Source organism: Nesoenas mayeri (genome assembly GCF_963082525.1).
Source record: "Nesoenas mayeri genome assembly, chromosome: 5".
Classification (NCBI taxonomy): Eukaryota; Metazoa; Chordata; class Aves; order Columbiformes; family Columbidae; genus Nesoenas; species Nesoenas mayeri.
The window spans coordinates 6,026,724-6,048,596 of NC_137548.1; the positions used below are offsets into that span (position 1 = coordinate 6,026,724).

At 45.7% G+C, this 21,873-nt stretch overlaps 1 protein-coding gene across 1 annotated transcript in view; it reads right to left on the reverse strand.

Annotated features, from left to right (window-relative positions):
• RTN1 (reticulon 1) overlaps nt 1–21,873 on the reverse strand; it is a gene marked incomplete at its 5' end in the record, with an annotated part of 123,164 nt that overhangs the window by 53,983 nt on the left and 47,308 nt on the right. Inside the window, one exon of the mRNA XM_080346106.1 lies at nt 628–1,365. Coding sequence (XP_080202232.1) covers nt 628–1,365 — 738 coding nt within the window. The remainder of the gene's footprint in view (nt 1–627; nt 1,366–21,873) is intronic.

Here is a 21,873-nt window from a genome sequence, read left to right on the forward strand (position 1 = left end):
TATTCTTTTTTAAAATGCTATACTACTTTCATATTTTAGCAATGCACAGCAGTGTGTAATAGGGAAAATGAGGAATAGACATTATCTACTACTGAAGCAATCAGACAGTAAGAAAATTTATAAATGATGGACTTCAGTGTTCCTCCAGTAGAAATCGGAAGCCTTTAAAAGAAATGGGCCTTTTGTCCCTCCAGCCTTACTCTGTAAATGGGGTGACAACATTTCCCTCCTCAGCACTTTCTAAAAGCAGCACTTTCGTTTGATACGAGTGCTCATTTTTAGCAATTCAGCCTTCATAGAACCATAGAATGTCCTGAGTTAGAAGGGACCCACAAGGATCTTCCAGTCCAACTCCTGTCCCTGTCCCAAACCCAATATTCACACTGTGTGTCTGAGGGTGTTGTCCAGTCTCTTCTTGAACACTGTCAGGCTTGGGACTGTGACACCTCCCTGGGGAGCCTGTTCCAGTGTCCAGCACCCTCTGGGTGAAGAACCTTTTCCTAATGTCCAACCTAAACCTCCTCTGGCACATCTTCCTGCCATTCCCTCAGATTCTGCAAGAGCAAAGAGGTGTTAACAAATAGTATTTCTAACATGATTGAAACCACTGCCATACAGCAGCATTACCTGTGCCAGAGGATGGTGGCGTGACAGACCCTGGGCTGTCATCTTCTGGCTCCGACACCGTCACCGTTGGTACCACCTCGTGGCTCGGCTTCAGGCCGGTCTCAGGTTGAGTCGGGCTCGCCTCTTTGCTGGCAGCTTCCCTGATGCTTTCAATCTCAGTGAGCGTGATCTTCACAGGGGCTGCAACCACAGAGGCACTATGCTGATCTCCAGACCTTGTGTCTTCAAGCAGGTCTTGCTCTTTGGCTGCCTTCATGCTCTCCAAAGCTGTCTGCTGAGGTTCAGCAGTGTGGCTGGACCTGGTGGGTACACCCCGGTACTTATCAATAAGGCCTGGGCTCTCATCTTCTAAGTCCAGGTCATGTTTTTCTTGGTATTTTATTTCTTCTGATCTGCTTATGTCCATGTATTTATAAGCTTCTACTTTCATGGGATCTGCTAAGGTTTTATCAACTTCAGCAGACTCTGCGGGAGTCATCTCTATTCCTGAATCTGAGCTAAACAAGCCCCGGGACTCAAACCCAGTCATATCTTGAACAGGATGTCCCAGCGTGTTAAACCCCTCTGTGCTACCCGAACAGGGAATGGGGCTGTTTTCCTGCTGATAAATGCCCGTGAAATAGGTGGAGTCCCGTGGGGTGGTGTAGTGGACGTCCGAGATCAGAGAGGTGTAGAAGGAGCTGTCGCCCCCATTAGCAGTGGAGCCATAGTCGAAGAGATGTGATGAGGCTGTGACACCTAAAGCAAAGACACAAAAATGATGCACAGTGATGAGACAAGTGCCTGCAGACATCGATTTTTCTGCAAAGCCGTACTCACCCCACACTGAATTTAGATTTGTTTTGTGCACCAGGCTTGGCTTTGCTTGCAAGCTCTTTGGGACTGTCTCTTACAACACCCTTGGGCAATGTAGTGGCACATCTGTCAGACACAGCTTCCAGCTGCTGCTGTGTCCTAAAATAGCTATAACAATCCTGATAGCTACCAACAGTTCCCAGCCAATGTTGGCAATCCCACAACTGCCCTCACAATCTGATTCAGGGGCTCACCATCCAATATCCCTAAAAAAACCAAATCTCATGTCCAATACAAAACAAAACCTGAGCAAAAAGATTTTTCTTTTTGTTTTAATACAGAGAAATGGGGAAATTTCACACAAAGGAAACTTTTAATTAAGAAAAAAATTTCTAGTGGACAGAAATTGAGATGGAAACTTGGTAGGTAGCTTTACATTTTCTCTTTTAACAGTAGCCACTCTAAACTTATGAAATACCAGGGCAGAGACTAAACATCCCCAGTTAGTGGTTTCCACATGCCCAGAAAGACTTATCCTGTGCGCATCACCTACAAAGCGTGCCGGCATCAAAGTGGTTAAACCTCTACCCACGCCCAATGCATCATTTTCATGCACCGCCTCTAATTCCCTCTGCCATGCTTTAAGTTCCCGCGGATGCTGTTAATTAAATTACAAACAATGGCCTCTATTTGCAGCAGCAATATAAAGCACAGTTCAACAACTCGAACAGTGAGATCCCCCATGAGGGAGGTGGGAAGTGCAGAGACATTTTTGTAAGAGCTGGAGGAAAATGGATGTAGAGGAACAAAACTGATGCCTGTAGGAGCTGGTACCTATAGGAGGGCGACAGTCTGTTAACCACTTGTGCGCTGATGCACGCAGCATCGCAGGGGCTGGCCAGCTTTCTCCAACCTCCGCTCATCACCCTGCAAGTGACAGGGAGCTCCCGATCCGCTCCACGTGTGCCGTGTCCCAGGCTACCACGCACAATGCAAACTTCACAGTAACGTTAAAGGGATGTTGCTGCAGCTGCAAAGCCAGAAGCTGAGAAATGTCAGTGTGAAAGTTCCCAAGCTGCTTGCATTTGGCTATTTTCTTTCCCCTCACACATACATAACGATACCATCTCTAAATACCGTCACAGCTATTTTTTTTTCCCCACAGTCCTCCATGCGTTAGTCATGTGCAGCTCATTTAGTGAGCCCTGAAGCAATTGTTTCCTGCCCCCCCTTAACACTGTTCAGCTTGTAACCACAGGCTTGATTTTACTGCACAGCCTTGCTGGATTTGACAAGCACAACCCAAGCCTTGCACAAAGGCAGAAGGACCATTTTTCCCTCATATGTATTTTTGCACTACTCTGTGCTACGATGACTTGCAAGCAAGTTCTCTACCCTGGATCGCCTTTAGGGTGGGAACTGTATGCTCCTCCTTTTAAAGGGGGAAAGCTGGTAGCACAGGGAAAAAGCAACCTAAAAGCACCATGCCTTGCTTTTCAGCCCACCTACCCTGCCTGCTCCTCCGTGTCCATCCTCACCAACTTTGGGTGCTGCTGGTTCCCTGCCAGCCCTCACTGCTCATCTGCTACTGCACACACAATGTTGAGAGCAGCTCCATCCTCGCACCCATGGCCAGGGATTCAAGGCAGCTGCGTTTGCCATATGAGAGCACAGAGCAAGGGGTGCTGTGAAGGGGTGAAAAATCATCATCATCAGTCCCAGCCTTCAGTCTGCTTTTCTCACTGCTATGAACCACTGCATTGAACTTCTTATAGAAATATCAATGATCAAGCCGAAATCTTGTTCAAGAGTTGTGAGGTTCCCTGTGGACACTTTGCCTACACAAATGAGTTTGGGAAGGATTTTTCCCTCCTTCTTGTGTAACTTTACATTTACCTACTCTAAGTTTCACCTTCTGTTTTCCTGCCAGCTCACTCGGGGCTGCAAGATCCTTTTGTAACTCGCTAGGGGCAGCTCTTGTCCTTGACACTCCGAATGACTCAGTCTCATCAGCAAAGGTATACGAGAATGAATCCTAAGCAGAAAACCACAGTGAAACAAAAGCAGAAGAAATGAGGTCTAAGCTGGACTGTCCAGCACCCACATCAGGTCCTACCTGAGGTCATCCAGTGCCTTGCAAGGACATCTTGTACCCCCCTAAAATTCTAAATTATCAGTAAGCAAAAAAGGACAGGTTCTTTTTCTTTCAAATTTTTTCTTGCTGAACTTGTCTTTCTGAAAATTACCCATAAACAGACTTGGATTTTCACAAATATGTCAGTTAGCTGGAATTATCTGATGCTTTGTTTAAGCCAACATATTTCAGGCTGTGAATTGCTGACTCCAGACTATTCATGCCTGTTGCTGCCAGTATCTGCTGTGGGTAATTTACTATTTGTGCTGGGTGAGTGGCTGTCTAAATCATGGGGTTTCAGGGCTGCTCTTCCATTAGATGATTCCTCAGAGCCTACTGGGCCTGGTCCAAAGTCCACTGAAATCACTGGAAATATCCCATTGATCCTGAGTGGCTTTGGACCAGCTCAAGTTTGCTGTGCAATACTTTCTGCGCCAGGTGCTCATGAAAAATGCACCATTACAACACCATCAGTGAGCAAAAATCAATTTTGACAAACATTCCATGAGTGCCAGTAGAGAGGGAGCACAAGCATAGTCAAAGGAGATTGAAGTCGCCTTCAAACTGTTATTCATGGATGCTGTTCGCAGCTTTCATTTCTGCTTTGTCCACAGAATACATGAGCCAGCTGCACATGCATTTACAGCACTTAGTAATGCTGATCAATAGAGCAGTGAAAGGGTTTCTAATGCATTTGTGTCAGGTGCTTCATGGCAGGAGTTATAGCAAGCCAGGAGAGCCACTATGATAGAAACCCTGGGAAAACATCATCCTATTCCTCACGTTGTTCAGCACCAGAAAGAAAAATAATCCTGGAATAGTCATTGAAAGAAACATCACTTCTCATTTTCAAATAGTACAAAACCAGTGCTGTAACAGATGTTAACACAAGACCCAATTTTTAACAGACCCAGTGTTGATTGTAAACTTTTTTTTTTTCCTGGTTTTGCAAATAACAATGAAACAAGAAAACGTGTTTCTTACTGGGGTTTAGAGGGAAGACAAAGAGTTAAAGGGTGTGTGAGCATGTCCCTGTGCATGTGTGAGCTGAGAGAGTATTCACATTGGCAGGGCACAGAGGGATCTCAATTCTCAAAGCACTGAAGACAGCTGAAATCACCTCATTACTAGGATTTAATGCAACTGTCCATTTCCACGGGGAATGATTTACAGCCATTGGTAAAACTGCCTCTTATTTGGGAAGCGTGAATCTATCAGCTATTAGGCTGGCTATTAAAAACACAGAAACCTGTAATAGCTGAGCAGGTTTTTGCTGAAGAATGGTGCATTCAGAGCCTGGTGATTAAGCAAAGCCCTTGCTGACTTTAAGTTTATTTAGTTCAATATCCGTGGGAAGGAGAAGCCTTGAATAGCACTGGTAACGGATGGCAGTATCACGTCTGAATTTACCCTTGTTACAAAGGGCTGGGTTTTTTTGATCTGAATTTCCCTCAAATGTGCCCAAAAACTTGCCTGCCAATTTAGGTAAAGCAAAGCTATTCAGTGCCTGAGAGCAGCAGTCACGCTTTCTTGTAATACGAGCCCTCGGGAAAGAATTTTACTTCCTGCAACCAGCTAAGAAGTAATGGGTCTGATTCAATCATTCCGAGCGCAGCTGAGACGCTCAGCAAGTTCCATGTGTTTTCATCAACTGTAAAGAGAAAAAAAATAAATTGAAAATTATTGGTTTGTTTCCTCAGAATAAGTGAATGCTCCAGAGAACCTCTCCTACAGCATTGGATTTAGAGCTATTTAGCAATTGACACAGGAAATAATTTAGGAATCATTGGTTTTGTGCAGAGTAACTCTTAATTTAAGAAAGGCAGCTGAAGGCCAGTTTGGATCAATGCAAGCTGAACTGCTGCACCATACTGGAAGAGGAAACAAAAAGTTAGCTGAGAATAACAGAGTTAAGTTACATTAAACTGATTTATTTTTCCTCAAGTAGAGTACACTAAGTCGTCTTCATATTAATCACTTCAGAATATTGTGTTCAATTCTCAATAAAATAGGCAGTTTCCCCGTTAACCCGCCTTTCTTAGTCTTCACATACAACTCTGGTGACCTTCAATGCACAGACAGACTGACACAGAAGGACACGAAAATTCAGTTCTGCAGAACTGGCAACCCTGCAACACAGGGTTCAGTATTTATCGTGTGTCAGTGATTCTGTTGGAATTATTAATTTTTCAGAAGAGGAGAGGAGGAACTAATCTTTAATTAGATGATGCTATTTTTACAGCCTGGAGCCGCACTGAGAAGAGGAAGGCTCTTTGGTTGCAACTGGAGGAATCAAGGCTTCAGCAACCTTTTCAGACAAAAGCAGAACAGTGTGACCAAGCCACTTCCAGTAAATTCCTGTAAGTCTTTTAAAATAGCTGGCTCTGACTTTTGCTTTGGATATTGAGCCTCAGGAGTTCTTGCCAGCAATCCCAGATCTGCCAGGAGCAGGGTCTCCCCAGCTCATTCCTGTGTCCCCACAGATCCCAACCTCCTGGCAAGAGGGTCCACCTTGTCCTGTTCGGATGTGTTTGACCTTCAGTAATTTATGGACTAGAGATAATACGAAGCAAAGTCCTATAAACAAGGGGAGCACTTTTGCTTGACTGGCCCTAAATGATGCTAGAGGGTACCTCAGGCCACATGTCACTCCCAGGTTCCAGTACTCTTTAGGTATTTTCCAGAGATTTCAAATAACAAGGAGGCCAAAAAACAAACCAAGAACATTTTCCTTCACAGTGACTTTGCTTTGATTCAAGACCCGCAAAGGCACCACAGAGCTCAGATATGCAGTGTCTGTCCTTCAGCACTCACGAAAGCCTAGTTCTTTAAAAAGACATCCTACACTGTCTTAAATCAGGGGTGTCAAACTCATTTTCACCAGGGGCCACATCAGCCTTGCTATCGCCTCCAAAGAGCTGGATGTAATTTTAGGGCTGTATAAATGTAGTAGTTACATTTGAAGGCAACCGCGAGGCTGCTGTGGCCACTGGTGAAAATGAGTTTGACACCCCTTGTCTTAAAGGCTCAAGGAGGTGGTTGAGAACTTTGCCAAGCTATTCGTTTTATAATTAGTCTCTCCCCTAGAAAGGCTGATTTCAAAGCAAGGCTAACTGTCTAAATCCAAGGAGCCATCATGGCCTCCCATTGCACTGTGATGAGAGTCCCATTGCCCAGACCTTGCTGTCACTTAAACATCTGTATCTAGAGATCAAACCACAGCTTGGGGTCCTTTCTGATGACCAGCACAGACTGTGTTTCCCAGCCCCACATCAGCAGATTACATTCCAGCTTGTCCTTCATTTTCCTCATTCATTCATGACAGAGAGAGGCATCTTCCTGCTTTCTTCCAAATACACAACACAAGTAGCTATGAAATGGCCCTCCTGCCTTTTGTCTACAAAATTTATAGTATTGTTATCAACCACCAGGAACAAGCCCATGCTTGACCTCGGCTTCTTTTTATTCTTAACTTATCCTTAAAGGAGAAAAAAAGAGAAAGACTTTTTCCTATTCTTTTGACCGTGATACATGATGTTGTCTTCTTTCTCTTTAGTTTCTCAACTCAGTTAAATTCCTTTTTAAAACTCATATTATATTGCCTTACTAGGTTCTCATCTGTAGTCTTATACAACTTTCGCACGGATGTTCAGTGTTTTATCAGTTTTTCACATCTCATTCCAGTACCCACATGGACCAGCAGTCCAATTCTAACTTCAAATTCCAAGCACACCCTGCCTTCTTAGATACAGCCCAAGCTATTTCTTCCTCTTGTCTTGATTTCAAAAGTCTAATTCAAACTTCAGGAAAGCTCCACAAATTTCCAAATGTCCTTTGCTGGTACCACCCGCAGGGGTGGTGAAGGCAGCCTGCACAAGTGGCAGAGGCATCTCTCGGCCCCGTGTCAAATCACAGTGCTCCAAAGTAGGTTGGGTACTCCCAGGGATATTTGTGTGTACCACTTGGGAACCACACTCTCGGTTTTGCAAGACCCTTTCTTCATTAACTTTACAACCCAAGACACTTCAACATCCAGGCAAACCTCGGAAGACCTTGTGCATGTCAACTCAAGTGAAGCTTGAAACCCAAACTTCTGAGACCCCCCCACATGCCAAGCACTGTGGATAACACCACTAAACCAGCTCTCAGGCTCCCCTGGACCAGCCTTTCTCCTCAGCCAGCTGCCAGCCCTGGGCTGTCCCACCTCCAGTAGGTTAGATGCAGAGAGCAGCAAGCTCCTTGCAAGAGAACTGCATCAGGCGAGCAGGCCTGGCGGCAGTGCCAGCTATTCCCAGCTGCCAGGAGATGGTGCTCTTCGGTTTAGCTCAGGATTTAACAACCTCACTTCACAGGTTAGCAACTTTTCCTCAAGAACTTTCCTGATCCTGACTGCAGGAAAGATATAACTCTGTAAATCACAGCATTCCCAAACATGAATAGCCATACTCTAAAAGTCATTTTGGGATTCATTTGCACCATAGAGGCTATAAGAAAACTGGATGGATCAGAAGAACACATGATCCTTTCCTGTTATTATTTCCCCCTCCTCTGCATGGGTTCTGAACATGTTGGGGAAACTCAGATCACCAAGAATGCTGCTTCCCGCTGTCTGAGAACAGCTGCAGCTCCTGGGGACAGGAGTGAGTCAGTGCATCAGCTGTGCAAGTTATTCATCCTTCCCTCTGGGATCCTGCGGCAGACAGAGAAAACGCTGCCGTGCAGAGAGGAAGGTGCTGTCTCCTGCACAGGTAGGAGGCCAAAGGGACAGGCTGGGAATAAAAGGCTTAATTCTCTTCACACTCTGGTTACTCCATTGCCTTCATTGGGGTGACTTCTGATTCATCCCGTCTGGGAAGGAAAGCAAGTCCTAAACTCAAACGAGTTAATGATACACTTTGGTGCATGTAAAACCCCTCCTCCAGGTAGATCTGCAGAGGATCTGAGTTACTACAGCCTCCAGCCCCAGCACTTTAGCTGTCTAGTGTAAGCAGTCATTACAACTTCCAGGGCTCCCCCATTCCACTCCTCCATCTGATAAATATGTGGGGGAAGGGGGGTCAGCTGGGATCCCAGCCCCCCAAAAACCGTGGCTGCCAAGTAGGAGCATCCTTTATCAACTCATCGCCTCCTAAGTAAGAATAGAGGCTGCAGGGGGGGACAAGTTGCTCTCAGGATCCAACCCCTGGAGACCCAAACACTTTTGGGAGCTTTAGTTTGGAGGCTGCCTGGTGGAAACACTCCCACAGCAGCTGGTGTCAGGTCACCATCATGTTACACACAAGCCTGGTCCTTCCGTGTGGCTTCCCAAGACCCTGCCTGGGGGTTTCTTCTCTTGCCCCACAGTGACTTCCTGCTTTCTTACAAAAACTGGGCAGGTGCAGATCAGGTGCTGGCTCAGCTGCTGAGCGCTACAGCCCCATCGGCAGGAGGGTTGCGTAGGAAACACTGATGAGCTTTTAATAAGATTAAGACAGATCCACTCTGCAGAAGGCAGGACACACTGTGCTGCCGGCAGCGTCATCGCAACAGGTTATTAACAGCATCTATTTTTTTTGTCATGGACTCTGCACCACAACAGCTACTGTCTCCCTGCCAGCGCCACCCTGAAAGATACCAGAGTGCACCTTTTTGCTGCTGCTGAATAGACTCTGTGGGTGTCATGGTGCACCCCAGACCAAGTCAAGTCAAACAGAGGAGCAGAGCTTGGTTTGGTGATGCTGAATACCCTCAGCTGCCATTGACATCCACAGAACTCAGGGCATCTGACAGGGGACGCTCAGCATGTCTCCCAAAATTTCACCAGTGTGCAAAGGGAAGCCATAGCAAATGATCCAGCAGTTCCCACCCCTCCATATCCTCCAGGCTTTCTGCTCCAATAAAGGGTGTCAGAGAGCTCCAATTCAACCTGGCATTAAAACCCTGGTAAAAGGTGGCAGCTCCCGAGTCCTGTAGACAGCATGAAAATCAGGAGCACTGAGAAAAGAGCCTTGAGAGGAGTGCAAGAACATTTCAAAACAAGCATAATGTTGCAAATGCTCCTTCTAGAAGTGCAGCTGCAACAGATCTTCATGATTATCAGAAAAGGATATAAATATAATTTAGTAAGTTTTAACAAAAATCTGGTTCAGGAAAAAAAAAGCAGACTTTACTAACTGTGACAGCAGAAATACAACTGGTCAGTAAGGTTCAGCGACACTAAGGTACTGCCTAAAATGCTATCAAATGCATTTTGCTAAGGATAATTAAACCTCACTTATGAGAATAATGCATTGTTATTTCACTGCAGTCACTTTTCCCCTGGAATGATCAAAACTCCACAGAGTCACACATAAAAAATACTCCAAGCACTAAGTGAATTAGCACCTAAATCACGCTTTTAAAATGACTTGAAAGGGGTCCAATTCCCTTTAGAGCACTAGACACCAAAGTATCGCACAAAATCTGGATGTGTTTGGCTAAGTCTCATTTGCCTTTAAGTTCTAAAATACCTAAATCCCATTTCAAACATGATTTAGGAACTTCAGCTGTTCACTGTTTTTGCCCCTGGACTGCTACAAAGCAGTCGGTCACTGTCCAGACTCAGGTTGTCTTTCAATACCCCCTGCAGAAACACCCTCTCCCCCTGTCCACAGAGGTGGAAGTGTCAAAGGCACCTCCTGCACATCCAGCCCCACTTTTTCTGGGTCCCAGTCACTTATAAATTCAGCTTCACACCATTTCTGTAAGGCATTCCACAGCTGCATGGCTGCAGTTTTAGGCTCAGCCTGGAAAAGAGAGAAATGCCAATACCATCTGCTTTTGATGCTGTGATAAACCCAGGACAGAAATCATTGCCCTGTAGCTCTTTCACGCCCAGGGCAAGAGGGCTCAGCATCAGGGAGGTAAAAGCCAGTGATGGCAAAAGGCTTCTGCTGAAATATGAGTCTTTGAGTAAGAGTCCGATACACAACTGGATGGACTGCTGAGTATGGTCTATGCCACTCGTACCTGAGTGCAACATCTCACGGAAATCCAGCTATTAAAAAAATGAGGGAAAAAAAGGAAGAAAGGGTTGTCTTGCACTTGGCTCCCCATCCCCTAGAGCCAAAGCTACTCCAGGAGCATGAATCTTCCAGAGAGACAGAGCAACGATTGAGACAAAGTTCAGCTGAAATCACTGAGGGCTCTTGAGAGGAAAACTGATTTTGTGACAACGCATAAGAACACAGCGATATATCAGGCAGAGTAATTCAGGGAGAAAGCCAGCTGTCAGGAACCGAGGGCTGGGGTACATCGGAAGCTGCTTCACCAAAGGCACTAGAGTTACACCCGCATAAAACCGTCAGTGGGGAATGAAGTACAAGGCCCTGGGAGACAACAAATAGAATCTGAAGACAAGACATTACCAGCCACAAATCAAGATAAAATCTAATGCCCAAGGGACAACAGGGGAATCTAGGTCAGAGAAGACACAGCAGCACAAGGTTGACGCAGGCAAAGAGACAGAGCTCAAAAATCACTGTCAAACTCTCTTTTCCCATCACAACATGACCCGCACCAAGAAAACTGAATGACCAGCGTATGCTGGCTCCTGGTGAACACCTTTAGTAGCAATAATAGAAACATTAGGAGAAAAGACCCTGTATAGCATAGACTAGGATCTAGAATATATAACATCACGGAGGAGTGAGGAAATATGAGCAGCATCAGAAAAGATTAAACAAAAAACAACATACACACACTAAAACAATAGAAAAACCCAGAGGTTCTACTGAGGCAGCAGGCTCTGATCCAAGCACTAATGTGGCTTATTTGCATGTTAAGTGATTTCCCTCTATTTCTAGAATGTAGGGGCATCAAGGGTACATCTGAAAGTCAATCAAAGTTTCCAAAAGTATATTAAAAGTTAAACCTCTCAAAGTAGTGCAGAATGTGGGGCAGAGTGACTGCAGTCATCAATCAGCATCAACCTGCTGGCTCCAGCTTCTGCTTAAGGAGGATCAGGCCATATGTGCTATTACTAATACTATAAATGTCCTTGCCTTCAAGGTCTCTTTATTTACCTGCCACTGTGTCTCTTTGCCTGTAATATATGAGTTTATTTCAAGCAGAGACAGGAAAATCCTCCCCAGACATCTCAGTTCCCTGAAGGACGTTTCTAGGGACTTATCCCACCCTTCACTCTAGTAAAGAACCAACACACCTACAAACCCCTCCATCTCCTGACTGTGAATGTGTGACATCAAAAGTATTCACCCATGCAGGAGACCAGCCAGCAAGTTTGAAGTCTGTACTTTGAGCAGAGGCATAATGAAGATTTCAAGGAACACAGGTTAGTTGGACCATCTCCATCCCTGAAAACCCAGGAGGAGACCTTTCTCCTTCCTTACTCAGCAGCTCTCCATCTCCTTTCATTTGCAAAGCCTTGCAAGGGTGATGTGGGGCATTTGTGGTGAGCTGAGGCCTGGTCAACAGACTGGCTTGTCTTTGGGCACCTTTCACAGACACCATGGATGTCACCCACGGGCTCCTCACTCCTGGAGATAACCCTCAGGGAAAGGAGCAGCCACTCTTCTATACATGCACTCCATGCAAGCAGCACTGCAGACTTTCCCACTGTTTCCTAAGATAAGGAAACCAAGGACATGGGCACCTAGGCTCTGTCCCTCTTCTGTCCTGCTGCAACCAGGCAGGCAGAGATGTGGGCAATTGCTTTGCTCCAGGGCAGGCAGCTGCTGACCACTGTTTTTCTGGAAGAGCAGAGGAAAGCCAAGGCAAAGTCATGGCCATGCTGTTTGCAAAGGGACCCAGCTCCCCACAGTCAGAGTTGGTGGCTAAATCACAGCCTTCTGCAGATTTAAAGACAACAGAGGCTGCACTACTGAAAGCTTTTGAGGTTGTCACAGAGCAACCTTGATTCATACCAAACATTTGCTAGAATTATTATGTTATTAAAGTGGAGGGGGGCAGCAGCTTGACAGCAGTGCCAGGACCAACCTCTCTGACAGGCGCTTCTCTCTGCATTCAGCAGCACAGACTGGCATTTGGCTTCACAAGTGAAAAGCTGGGGATAACTACCCAGATTATGGTGCCCTGTGCAGCTTTCCCAGAATCTCTGCCACATGTGAAGGGTCAGCTGCCAGGTAATTGTGGAAGCTGGAGTGAAAGGCAGGAGCAGAGAGCTCTCCCCTTGCTCTCCTCCTCTGCCCGACCTCCCATCCGTGTGCCGCCATTGCTGCTGAACTCATTCTTGTAGAACAGTTGTTGCACACCACTGCCTTACTCACATCTGCTGAGAGACGTGTCTTAAAAGCTGAAATGAAAACTTAGCTTTTCAATCACAGGGAGGTCTGTTTTCCTCTGTCCCTTCCCCCAGGGACACATCCAAGACTCCAAACCTGAAAAACTCTTTGCTGCCAGCCTGACCTTAGAAGAGGCAGAAAGCACCGAAGGAGTTTCCTGTTCAGCCCGGGAAAGTTTCAGATCCTAAATGACTGAAAGTTTTAAGAATATTTACACAAGTAACTCTCAAATACTATCAGCATAGGTGCTCCTGCTTGGGGAGACAGTCTAAATATATGACCTCCACAGCAGTTCTCTGCTTCAGGCTCTAGCCTGAGCTACTTTAGGAAGACAGGTACACAGCAGTGAGATGTGCAGCTGTGATCACGAACAAGGACCTTTCCACCCCAGCGGATACACCAGGTAGAGCACTTCATCTGAGGAGATAGCAGCTTCTAGACCAAGTGCTGGACAGGACATCTCTGCAGATATTGCTGATTCACCTACAGCTCTGTGTCAACATGATAAACGTGAATAAAGAGAAAAAGCAAATACGGCAAAGCAGTTTTTCTGCTGTGTTTTCAAAGAGATGGAAGGGGACATCCAGAATGCTTCCGGGCAAGTGGAGCAATATGTCTTCTGGGAAAAGCTCATTCTGAGAGCCTACCACAGTGAGTGAGCAAGAGAGCATTTGGAAGAGCATGACTACTAGCTAACTTTAAGCTAAACTTTAACCCACAAATCTAGTAGCCATCTTGTCTGTAAGCTTGGTATTAGGTAGCAAAGGAAAAGTAGCAAGTGTGGGAAACCTCACTTTCTCTTATATTTTTGGCATTCTGTCTTCTCTGGTAACCAAGTCATGGTGTATGTACAGGAAATCAGTCTAATGGATAAAGTGATAACAAGGGAATTGAGACACTAAGATGTCCTGGAGCGAGTTCTTCACAGGCAGTGTCAGTTACAGGCTGATCAGTCATTGCATTAAAAACCTCAGCCAGGGTAGTGTAAATGCATCAGCAGATGACACCGTGCTCGGGATGCTGCATATTCCCACTGGGCAGGAGCCGGGAGTGCGAGGCTGTATATGGTGCTGCAGAGTGAGCATGACCAATACCCAGGCAGGACACAAAAAGAGGCAAGCAGCAACCCATGAACAGACAGAATAAGAAATAAGAGCTCATGGACTAACCCTGAAATGTAAAACAAAGAAGGTCCCAATTCAGGGATGGGCACAACGAAAAGACTCCCAGTGTTTGTCTGTTCCTTGTCCTCTAACCAGGAGCCAGGTATTTTAGCGTTTGTTTTCTTCATCTAGTAAAAGCACAGGATGATGCAGGGAAGTGATAGAAGATGCTGGGGGCATAAGTACTGGAGGACAGGACACCTGGGACCAGTCTGGAGGAGGGAATAAGAGAGATAAATTTATATTGTACAGAAAAGGGAATGGAGAGGGAGGGCAGGATCACGGCTATAAATACTCTCAAGGTACCAGTTATAAGCGAAGGGAGGAAATTAGTCACAGTCTTAGAGGATGGTAGCAAAAAGAGCAATAGATCGAAGTTAAGACATAAAATTAGGCTACATGTCAAGGTGTATTTCTTGATGGAAAAGGGTAGAAGAGTCGAAAAGGGAGCACAGGGTGTGTCCATATATCATCTCCCCATTACAGCACATCTGGATGGGCCTTAGCCAGGAAGCAGCTCCAGCTCTGCACTGGGAGGGGGTTGGAAATGTTTTTTTCTGGCACCACTGTCAATAACCCAATTTTCCCTCTTGTACATTAGCACTTCAGATGAAATCTGGGCAAATAAGAGACTGCAGTTTGGCAAGAGAGAAAATTAAAAGGAAGTAATTCTGCTTGGAATTGAGCTGTGACAGATTTTTTTTTTTGATAACTTTTTTTTACTTTTAAGTCAAACACAAAAACCAAACCAATAAAAATAATTCTAGGTCAAATCAATTTAATTTGACCCAAAGCTAAATGTCAGATCTAGTTTACTACAAACTCTGAATATCAAAGGGAAACACTGTGCATCAGGGTCATGCATGTACATGCAGGGACACCCTGCGGGGTGGTCTTTATTTTGCCCACCCCAGCTGCACCTAACAGGCTGCCAATTCCTTCAGAGAAGCATCTTGTATCTTCTCCCCACGTCCAACCACTTCAGCACAGCACCCACTTGGCTGAAGTTCACAGCCAGTCCTAAATCATGCTCAGGCCCATCTTAGCTCCCAGCATTTTGGATTTAAGCCCATGAAATTATTCACTACATCATATAGTTGCTATAGTAACATCCTATTAAGTATTATTAGACATCAATGCCCCAAAAATCCCATCGATCGGAAGGAGCTGTGCAGCAGGGGTAAGACCATCTTTGCCTGCACAGCTTTCTGTTCCCCATAGCTCCCAAAAGCTGCTCCTTCAAAGCAACTTGCTTACATGTTTTCCAGAAGTGGATGAACAGAATGTGCTCAAATGAAGGCAACAGGTATTTTTGTCAGTCCAAACAAACAAGGAAAATCTGAGCCCTTTTACCCTCCATTCATCACAAGAATTTGGAGTACGGCCCTGTAGAGACTAAATTTTGCAGTAGACCTTCCTGAACATTTCCATTTTACTAAAAAGAACCACCAATGTGTTTGTTTATTTGTTTTCCCCTGATGTTAAGTGTTAGAACAGTGCACATTTCTTAGGAAACATGAAATTAAACATGTACAGGGCTCAGGATGGACAGAGAGGACGGGGCAGAGGAAGAACCAGGCTGCACCTTGCTCTCCAACACAAGTCACTACGTTCCTCCACTAAACTCCTCTTCCAGGAGGAAAACGGTATTTCAGCAATTAAATACAACTAATTTATTAGGCAACAGCTTTCCACGATGACTTAGAAATTTTGAGAATTTCAAAACAGCCCTTGATGTCTTTTAATCCAAATGCCACATGACTGGAGTGCTGCACCTCTTCCTGCCCATGGGGCCAGCAGATGTCCACATGAGCCATGGGGTTACAATACATAAAAGGGCTTCTGACATCCACACAGCTCCCAGCCTGATCTGAAATAGCCTGAAGACAATAACCAATGTTTTCCTCACTTAAAAACTGGAAACAGGAGAGATGAGGGAAGCTGAAGATGGGAGGCTGCATGAAGAGCCTTTCCAACAGGCTATTTACACCCTTACTGGCTCAACTTCTACATACCCTGAAGCCATTTAACACTGTTTCACAGTGTGAAAGGGCCTTCATGTGGATAAACTTTCAGGTTTGTCACCGTAAGGCACTCACAGCATATGGGCAGGCTCTTAGTTTTTAGTATTTTCATCCACTTAAATATATCAGATAAAGGCCTAAGGATTTTATGCATCTTCTGACCAAGATGACAAGTGTAAACAGCCATTCCAGTGTGATATTTCTGTCTGCACATCCAGGATGCAACACAACACCTCCCTGCGTTGCCAAACCAGTTCCCAAGCCAAAGGCTGTGCTAGAACTCAGGTCTGTCCCTCACCTTTGGGGACTGAGAGCCCCATCTCTTGCCTGGACCTGTCTCCAGGTATCTCCAGGTGGGTCTCACCCAACTGCAGACCAAGCTCAGACTAGTCTTCAAGGGGAAGAGCAGAAATGGCTTCTCCATCCTAACCTTTGGTGGTCACTGGATGCAACACACTTCATCCACCAACCCAGCTTACCCAGTCTCTGCACCTTTCACCCAAGCCAAGTCAGCTTTTAACATCAGACATAGGTTTTGGCCATCTCTGCACCAGGTGGCTAAACTGCACCAGAGATCTTTGGCATCTGCCTGCCCCAGGGGCTATGTGGGCAGAGCATCCCCAGCATATGTTGCCTTGTGATGACGAGAAGGAAACAGCTGAGGAAGGAAGCAAAAAAGATGCAGAAACAAGAGGGATAACAGCTCTGTGCTAAGAACAGGGAAACGTATTGGGAGGGAAAAGAAGGGATGTGTGTGAACAGGGTGGAAAGCAGGGGGGAGAAAGGATACTGATGTGGAGAGAGAGAAGCAGAGTGAGAATTAAATGAAAGAAGAGTGATGCAGAAGGATTTTTTTAAAAATGATGGGAACAAAGGACAAGAAAGGGAAAAAAAGCAGAGACTGAAGTATGAAATGTGTGAGAAGAAGAAATTTTGGAACTGCTGGACAGACACACATACCTGTCTGTACGTGCAGTCTGAGGCTACTACATTGGACCTACACTTCCCTCATTCATGTTTATCCATCATACATTTCTGGGACACAATTTTTAACCACTTACAAAAACACACTAGGAGCTTTTCTCACTCACATTTTGGAGGAAGGACCAGGCACAAGTCAAATTTCTTTTTAGAATAAATTCAGAAAGACTATCAGAGCAAACCCAATGCCTATGAATAAATAACTCTGTTCCTGCGGAGCAAGCTGTGGCAAGGCGCTATTCTCAGATGTGCACACAGCCCTGAAGGAGAGAATATTTGGGATTGAACAAGGAGGAGGTGGCCATGAGCCCTGCGTGGCTTGAGCATTTTATCCGCCTTCCTGCAGGGAAAGAGCTTTTCCAGTCAGGAGCAGCAAAGGGCATGAGGAACAGTATGTATAATACATGAGGGCAGAGGAACAGAGTCAACATCTGAGTTGCTGAACAGGTCCTGCTGCCTGACCAAGGCAGCTCCTTCTCACATCAGAGTCCGCTTGTGCCCTCTGCACCATTCTGCTGGGCGACAGCCTGCGACAGGTTCAGCAGCACCAGTCTGATACCGGTTTTGTTCCATATCAGCTTGTGAGTACCTTGGGGGGAGCAGACCCGCTGCTGGAGACACTAAATCTCATGGAGAGTCTAGGATGGCTGGTGCTGCACTCTGCAAAGTTTCTTATACCGTCTGTCCTGAATTCTTTAGTGCTAGGTACTTTAACCCGCTCTCTAATGACGTTTCTACATGCATAAATGCACTTTAGCACAGTTCAGACAACTCACACCGTTATTTTGTATGGCTGGAGTAGCATGAATATACACTGACAGCAGTAGGTTAGTTTCTTAGGCATTTTTCTTTTTGGTTCAACCATCATAATTTCTGCTCTGTGCTGTTGCGCTGCCATCCTGGTCAGCTGGGCTGCGATATTGCTGGCCAACACAGCTGCAGTGTGAAACACTGGGCGGAGAAGGGATTAGCTTAAGGCAGAAATGTGCTGATTTAAGGCTAAGCCTTCCCCTCAGTGTCATCTCTCTGCTTGAATCTGTCAAATAAGCTGTTGTGTCCCATTTCCTGCACATTACAGCTGCTCTGCCCCTTGCTATAAGCATCAGCTGAGGTCAATTTGTCCAGTTATAGCAGGAAAAACCCAGAAGTTTGTATAAGCTACTGAACCCTTCTTGGGTGGGACAAGGAAGGCAGGGATTGAGTCTGACCAAAAATCAGCTCCAGTGCCCCCACCTCAGGGCTGCTTGAGGCTGACATAACTTAGCTCTGCCTCAAGGCTGCTCTAGCTCCTCATGGGAGAGTCACTCTGCATGGAGATGCACAAAGCCATTTCTACCCACCCTGCCCACCTGCAGGCCTTGTGCAATTTGAGCAGACTATACAGTACATTCAGCCTGCTTTGAAAAGTATCTGTCCCCTGCCTGGGAGGTGGCTGGGGACAACCAGGAGCTGAGACACAGGAGCTAAAACAAGGTTTGGCCACACTCGCACAACCATCTTTTGATTATCCATTTACCCACACATTCCTTCCCCTTGGCTGCTATATTTTACCGATTACCTAAATTATGCAGCCTTCTTCACCTTGAAGTTTATAACACAGGCTATTGGCACATTTTATAACATGGCATCAGAGGTGTGACTTTCATCAGAGGTAAAAACAAAATAAGACTTTTGTCCATCTGCAATCTGACTTGACTGCCTCTTCTAGCAGTTGGGCTGGCAGAAATGCATCCTCCTAAGAGTCTAGATGCTAAAAATATCAGTGATGTGCAGAGGCTGGACGCCTGCACAGCTTATACTCATTAAATTGACATGAGGCTCCTCAGTCCCTTCACTGCTCTTTCAGAAGATGTAGATTCTTGCTTAAAAATTGGTAGGTTTCCCATTTCTGGTCTGTTCCTGAAGTCTCTGGGCTTGGAACCCCAGAGGGCCTGAGTGCAGCAGAGATGGTTTTAATGAAGTTAGTAGGATGGGCTGTGTCCCAAGGACGGAGGAGTGTGCCAGAAATGCAGGGAGCTGTCAGGAGGGGGAAGCTGCGCTGAGCTCCAGGCAGGGCTGTGGCTCAGCAGCAGAGGTGGTGAAGACGCAGAAGTGCTGCTCAAGAATTGGAGGGACATTCTTTTGATGAATTGATTGCACATGCAGAAAGTGGGTAATACACAAGTGTACAGATGGGAATCAGTCTCTACTGTCATCCGTCCCACGCAAATCCATGCAGAGCATAGGAAACACAGAAATAAAACCCTTATGGATTTGAGATGTGGGAGAGGTCCCTGTTGCAGACTTTCGAGTACAGTCTGCCTTGGTGCCACAGATGCCTGGATATCTCAGATCTGAGGCTTGCTGTCAGCCTTGGAAATGGCTGAAGGTCCCATCTGCTCACCAGTGCTCCAGAACTCAAAAATAAACTTATTTCTTATCAGGAGTCCAGAGTTATCCATATTGCTGGAAGGGAATGGCTCCCTGTTCAATGGGATAATGGGAGGGGGGTAAATGCCCCTCAGATGTGCAATGAGGTAGGGCTTGCACACCACAAGGTGATCCACTGTGAGCTCCTGCCTCCTCCAGCCCCACCAGGACTTGAATCTCCATGACTTTGTTTCTCAGGTGCAGTTTTTGGGGTAATCAAATGAGACAAGGCCATCCTATTTATCTTCAGCTACAACAACTTTAAACCAAGGAATCAGAGTTTTGGAGCCAAGCTGCTCAGTCACACGACAGCCTGCTGCTTTCCAATACATTTTAAGGACACTTCATGGGCAAAGGAGCCAGTTTGCAACAAAATGTAAAGCTTTAAGTGGGGAACATTTGGATTGCTAAGAACAGCCATCCTCCTCTCCTATGATGAACACTGTCAGAGACTTTTTCAGGATATCAACCTGTCTTAAAAAGCAATTTGACTTTCGTCTCCTTATATCTATTAGAAAACTGTTCCATGACATGACTGCTCTGGTGTTTAGGAGTCTCCTAAAACTCCAGCCTAAATTTATTCATCACCAACCTACATCCATTAGTTCTCCTGTCAGCATGAGCTTTTGCCCCTTGAAAATATTTATAGGAAGCAATCATTCCTTTGGAGCTCTCATTTTGCTAGACTGAACAAATCACTGTCTCTAGTCCTCTGAAGAAAGCTCTTCACACCCTGACACTAAATCTCAGGGAGAGTCTAGGATGGCTGGTGCTGCACTCTGCAAAGTTTCTTATACCTTCTGTCCTGAATTCTTTAGTGCTAGGTACTTTAACCCGCTCTCTAATGACGTTTCTACATGCGTAAATGCATTTTAGCACAGTTCAGACAACTCACACCGTTATTTTGTATGGCTGGAGTAGCATGAATATACACTGACAGCAGTAGGTTAGTTTCTTAGGCGTTTTTCTTTTTGGTTCAACTATCACAATTTCTGCTCTGGTATCATGAGAGGAAGAAAAATACAGATAAGGGTCAGAAATGATGCAGAAATTGGAAGCATACAGCACTGTCAGGGTCAAGCAAGCAGTTACCAGAGTTTCCCTGGCAAGCAGAGCAACACAGCAAACACCATATCAAAGAATCAAAACCAAACTATTTACCGAAGCACATCCATATGTATGGATGCATATGTGTGCACACACACCTACACACATTCCCCTTTCTCTCCCAAGCTGAAGTGATTAACTCTCAGCCTCTGAAATTTCTGGAATCGCATTTCTGGGTGACCATCACATCCAGTGCCCTGGCTCGGTCTCTGCATCACCGTACTGGAAATGGGAAGCTCTGTGCAAGTCAGCACGCTCACGCGGAATTTTAGCCAGAGCATCCTGGCCCATCTGTTTGAGATTAAGACCACAAAGGAGCAGAGCATTAATAAATGATCTGCGGTTCCTACCCTCCTCCACTTTGCAACACTGAGGAAAAAAATAATATTCTCAACACCCAAATGCACTTTACAGCAACAAATAATGATCATGATTTGGTTCAGCATTAAGCACACAAGAAAAAAGTTTAATGCAGAATCTGAGCACCATCCTATCTCACGGGGCTATTGTTCGAGCATGAAGATTATATATAGCTGAGTCTTTTTATTGCATTAATTCAATTCTTCAGCTGCTTAGGCTGCTCCTGTACATCGTTTCTAAATTAAGTTTGGTTTTCTGTACCTGCAGCTATGGTTATCCTGGGTATTTTCCTGTGTATTCCACTGTGAAAATCTTGATTAAGTCCATTTGTCATAAAACAAACATGACGCCATGAATGATAAATAAGCAAAGCGTACTGCAGAGACTGGCAATGCAGCTCTGCTTTCCCAGTGCTTGAGGGGTGGGGAGGGTTTCTGTGTCACTCATGTCTGAGATTAGAAAGTTTCCTAATGAAGAAATCTGCCTAACAAATGATGTCATTTCTGGCAAAGTCACAAGGCTAATTTGCAAGGAAGAGTCCAGCAACCCCAGCATCACCTCCCCAGGCATGTGGAGGAGAAGCTGCCTTTGCCAGCCTGCAGGCAAGGAAGATGCAGTGCAGAGGCAGCAGTGGGGGCTGCCTGCCTGGTCCCTGCACCCCAAACTGAGCTGCAGGCACCCACACGCCTCCACAGGGTGACAGGGGGACATTCAACCCTAGAGATGCCTTGAGATCCAGGGAGCCCATCCACTGCTGCACTGGGGCTGCAGACACTTACCTACCCCTGCTACCTTCTATTCCACCTGCAATGGAGGGCAAAGGGGATCAGTGTAACATCCACAGCCAGATTTTGTTAAATACATCTCAGGATAAACTATGAGATTGGACAGTATTCCACCAGCACCCATGACAAGATCCCCAGCCCATATCCAGCTCTAAGCCAACAACAGCTGGCTGGGCTCTCCCACCACCCAGTGCAGTACCATAACCA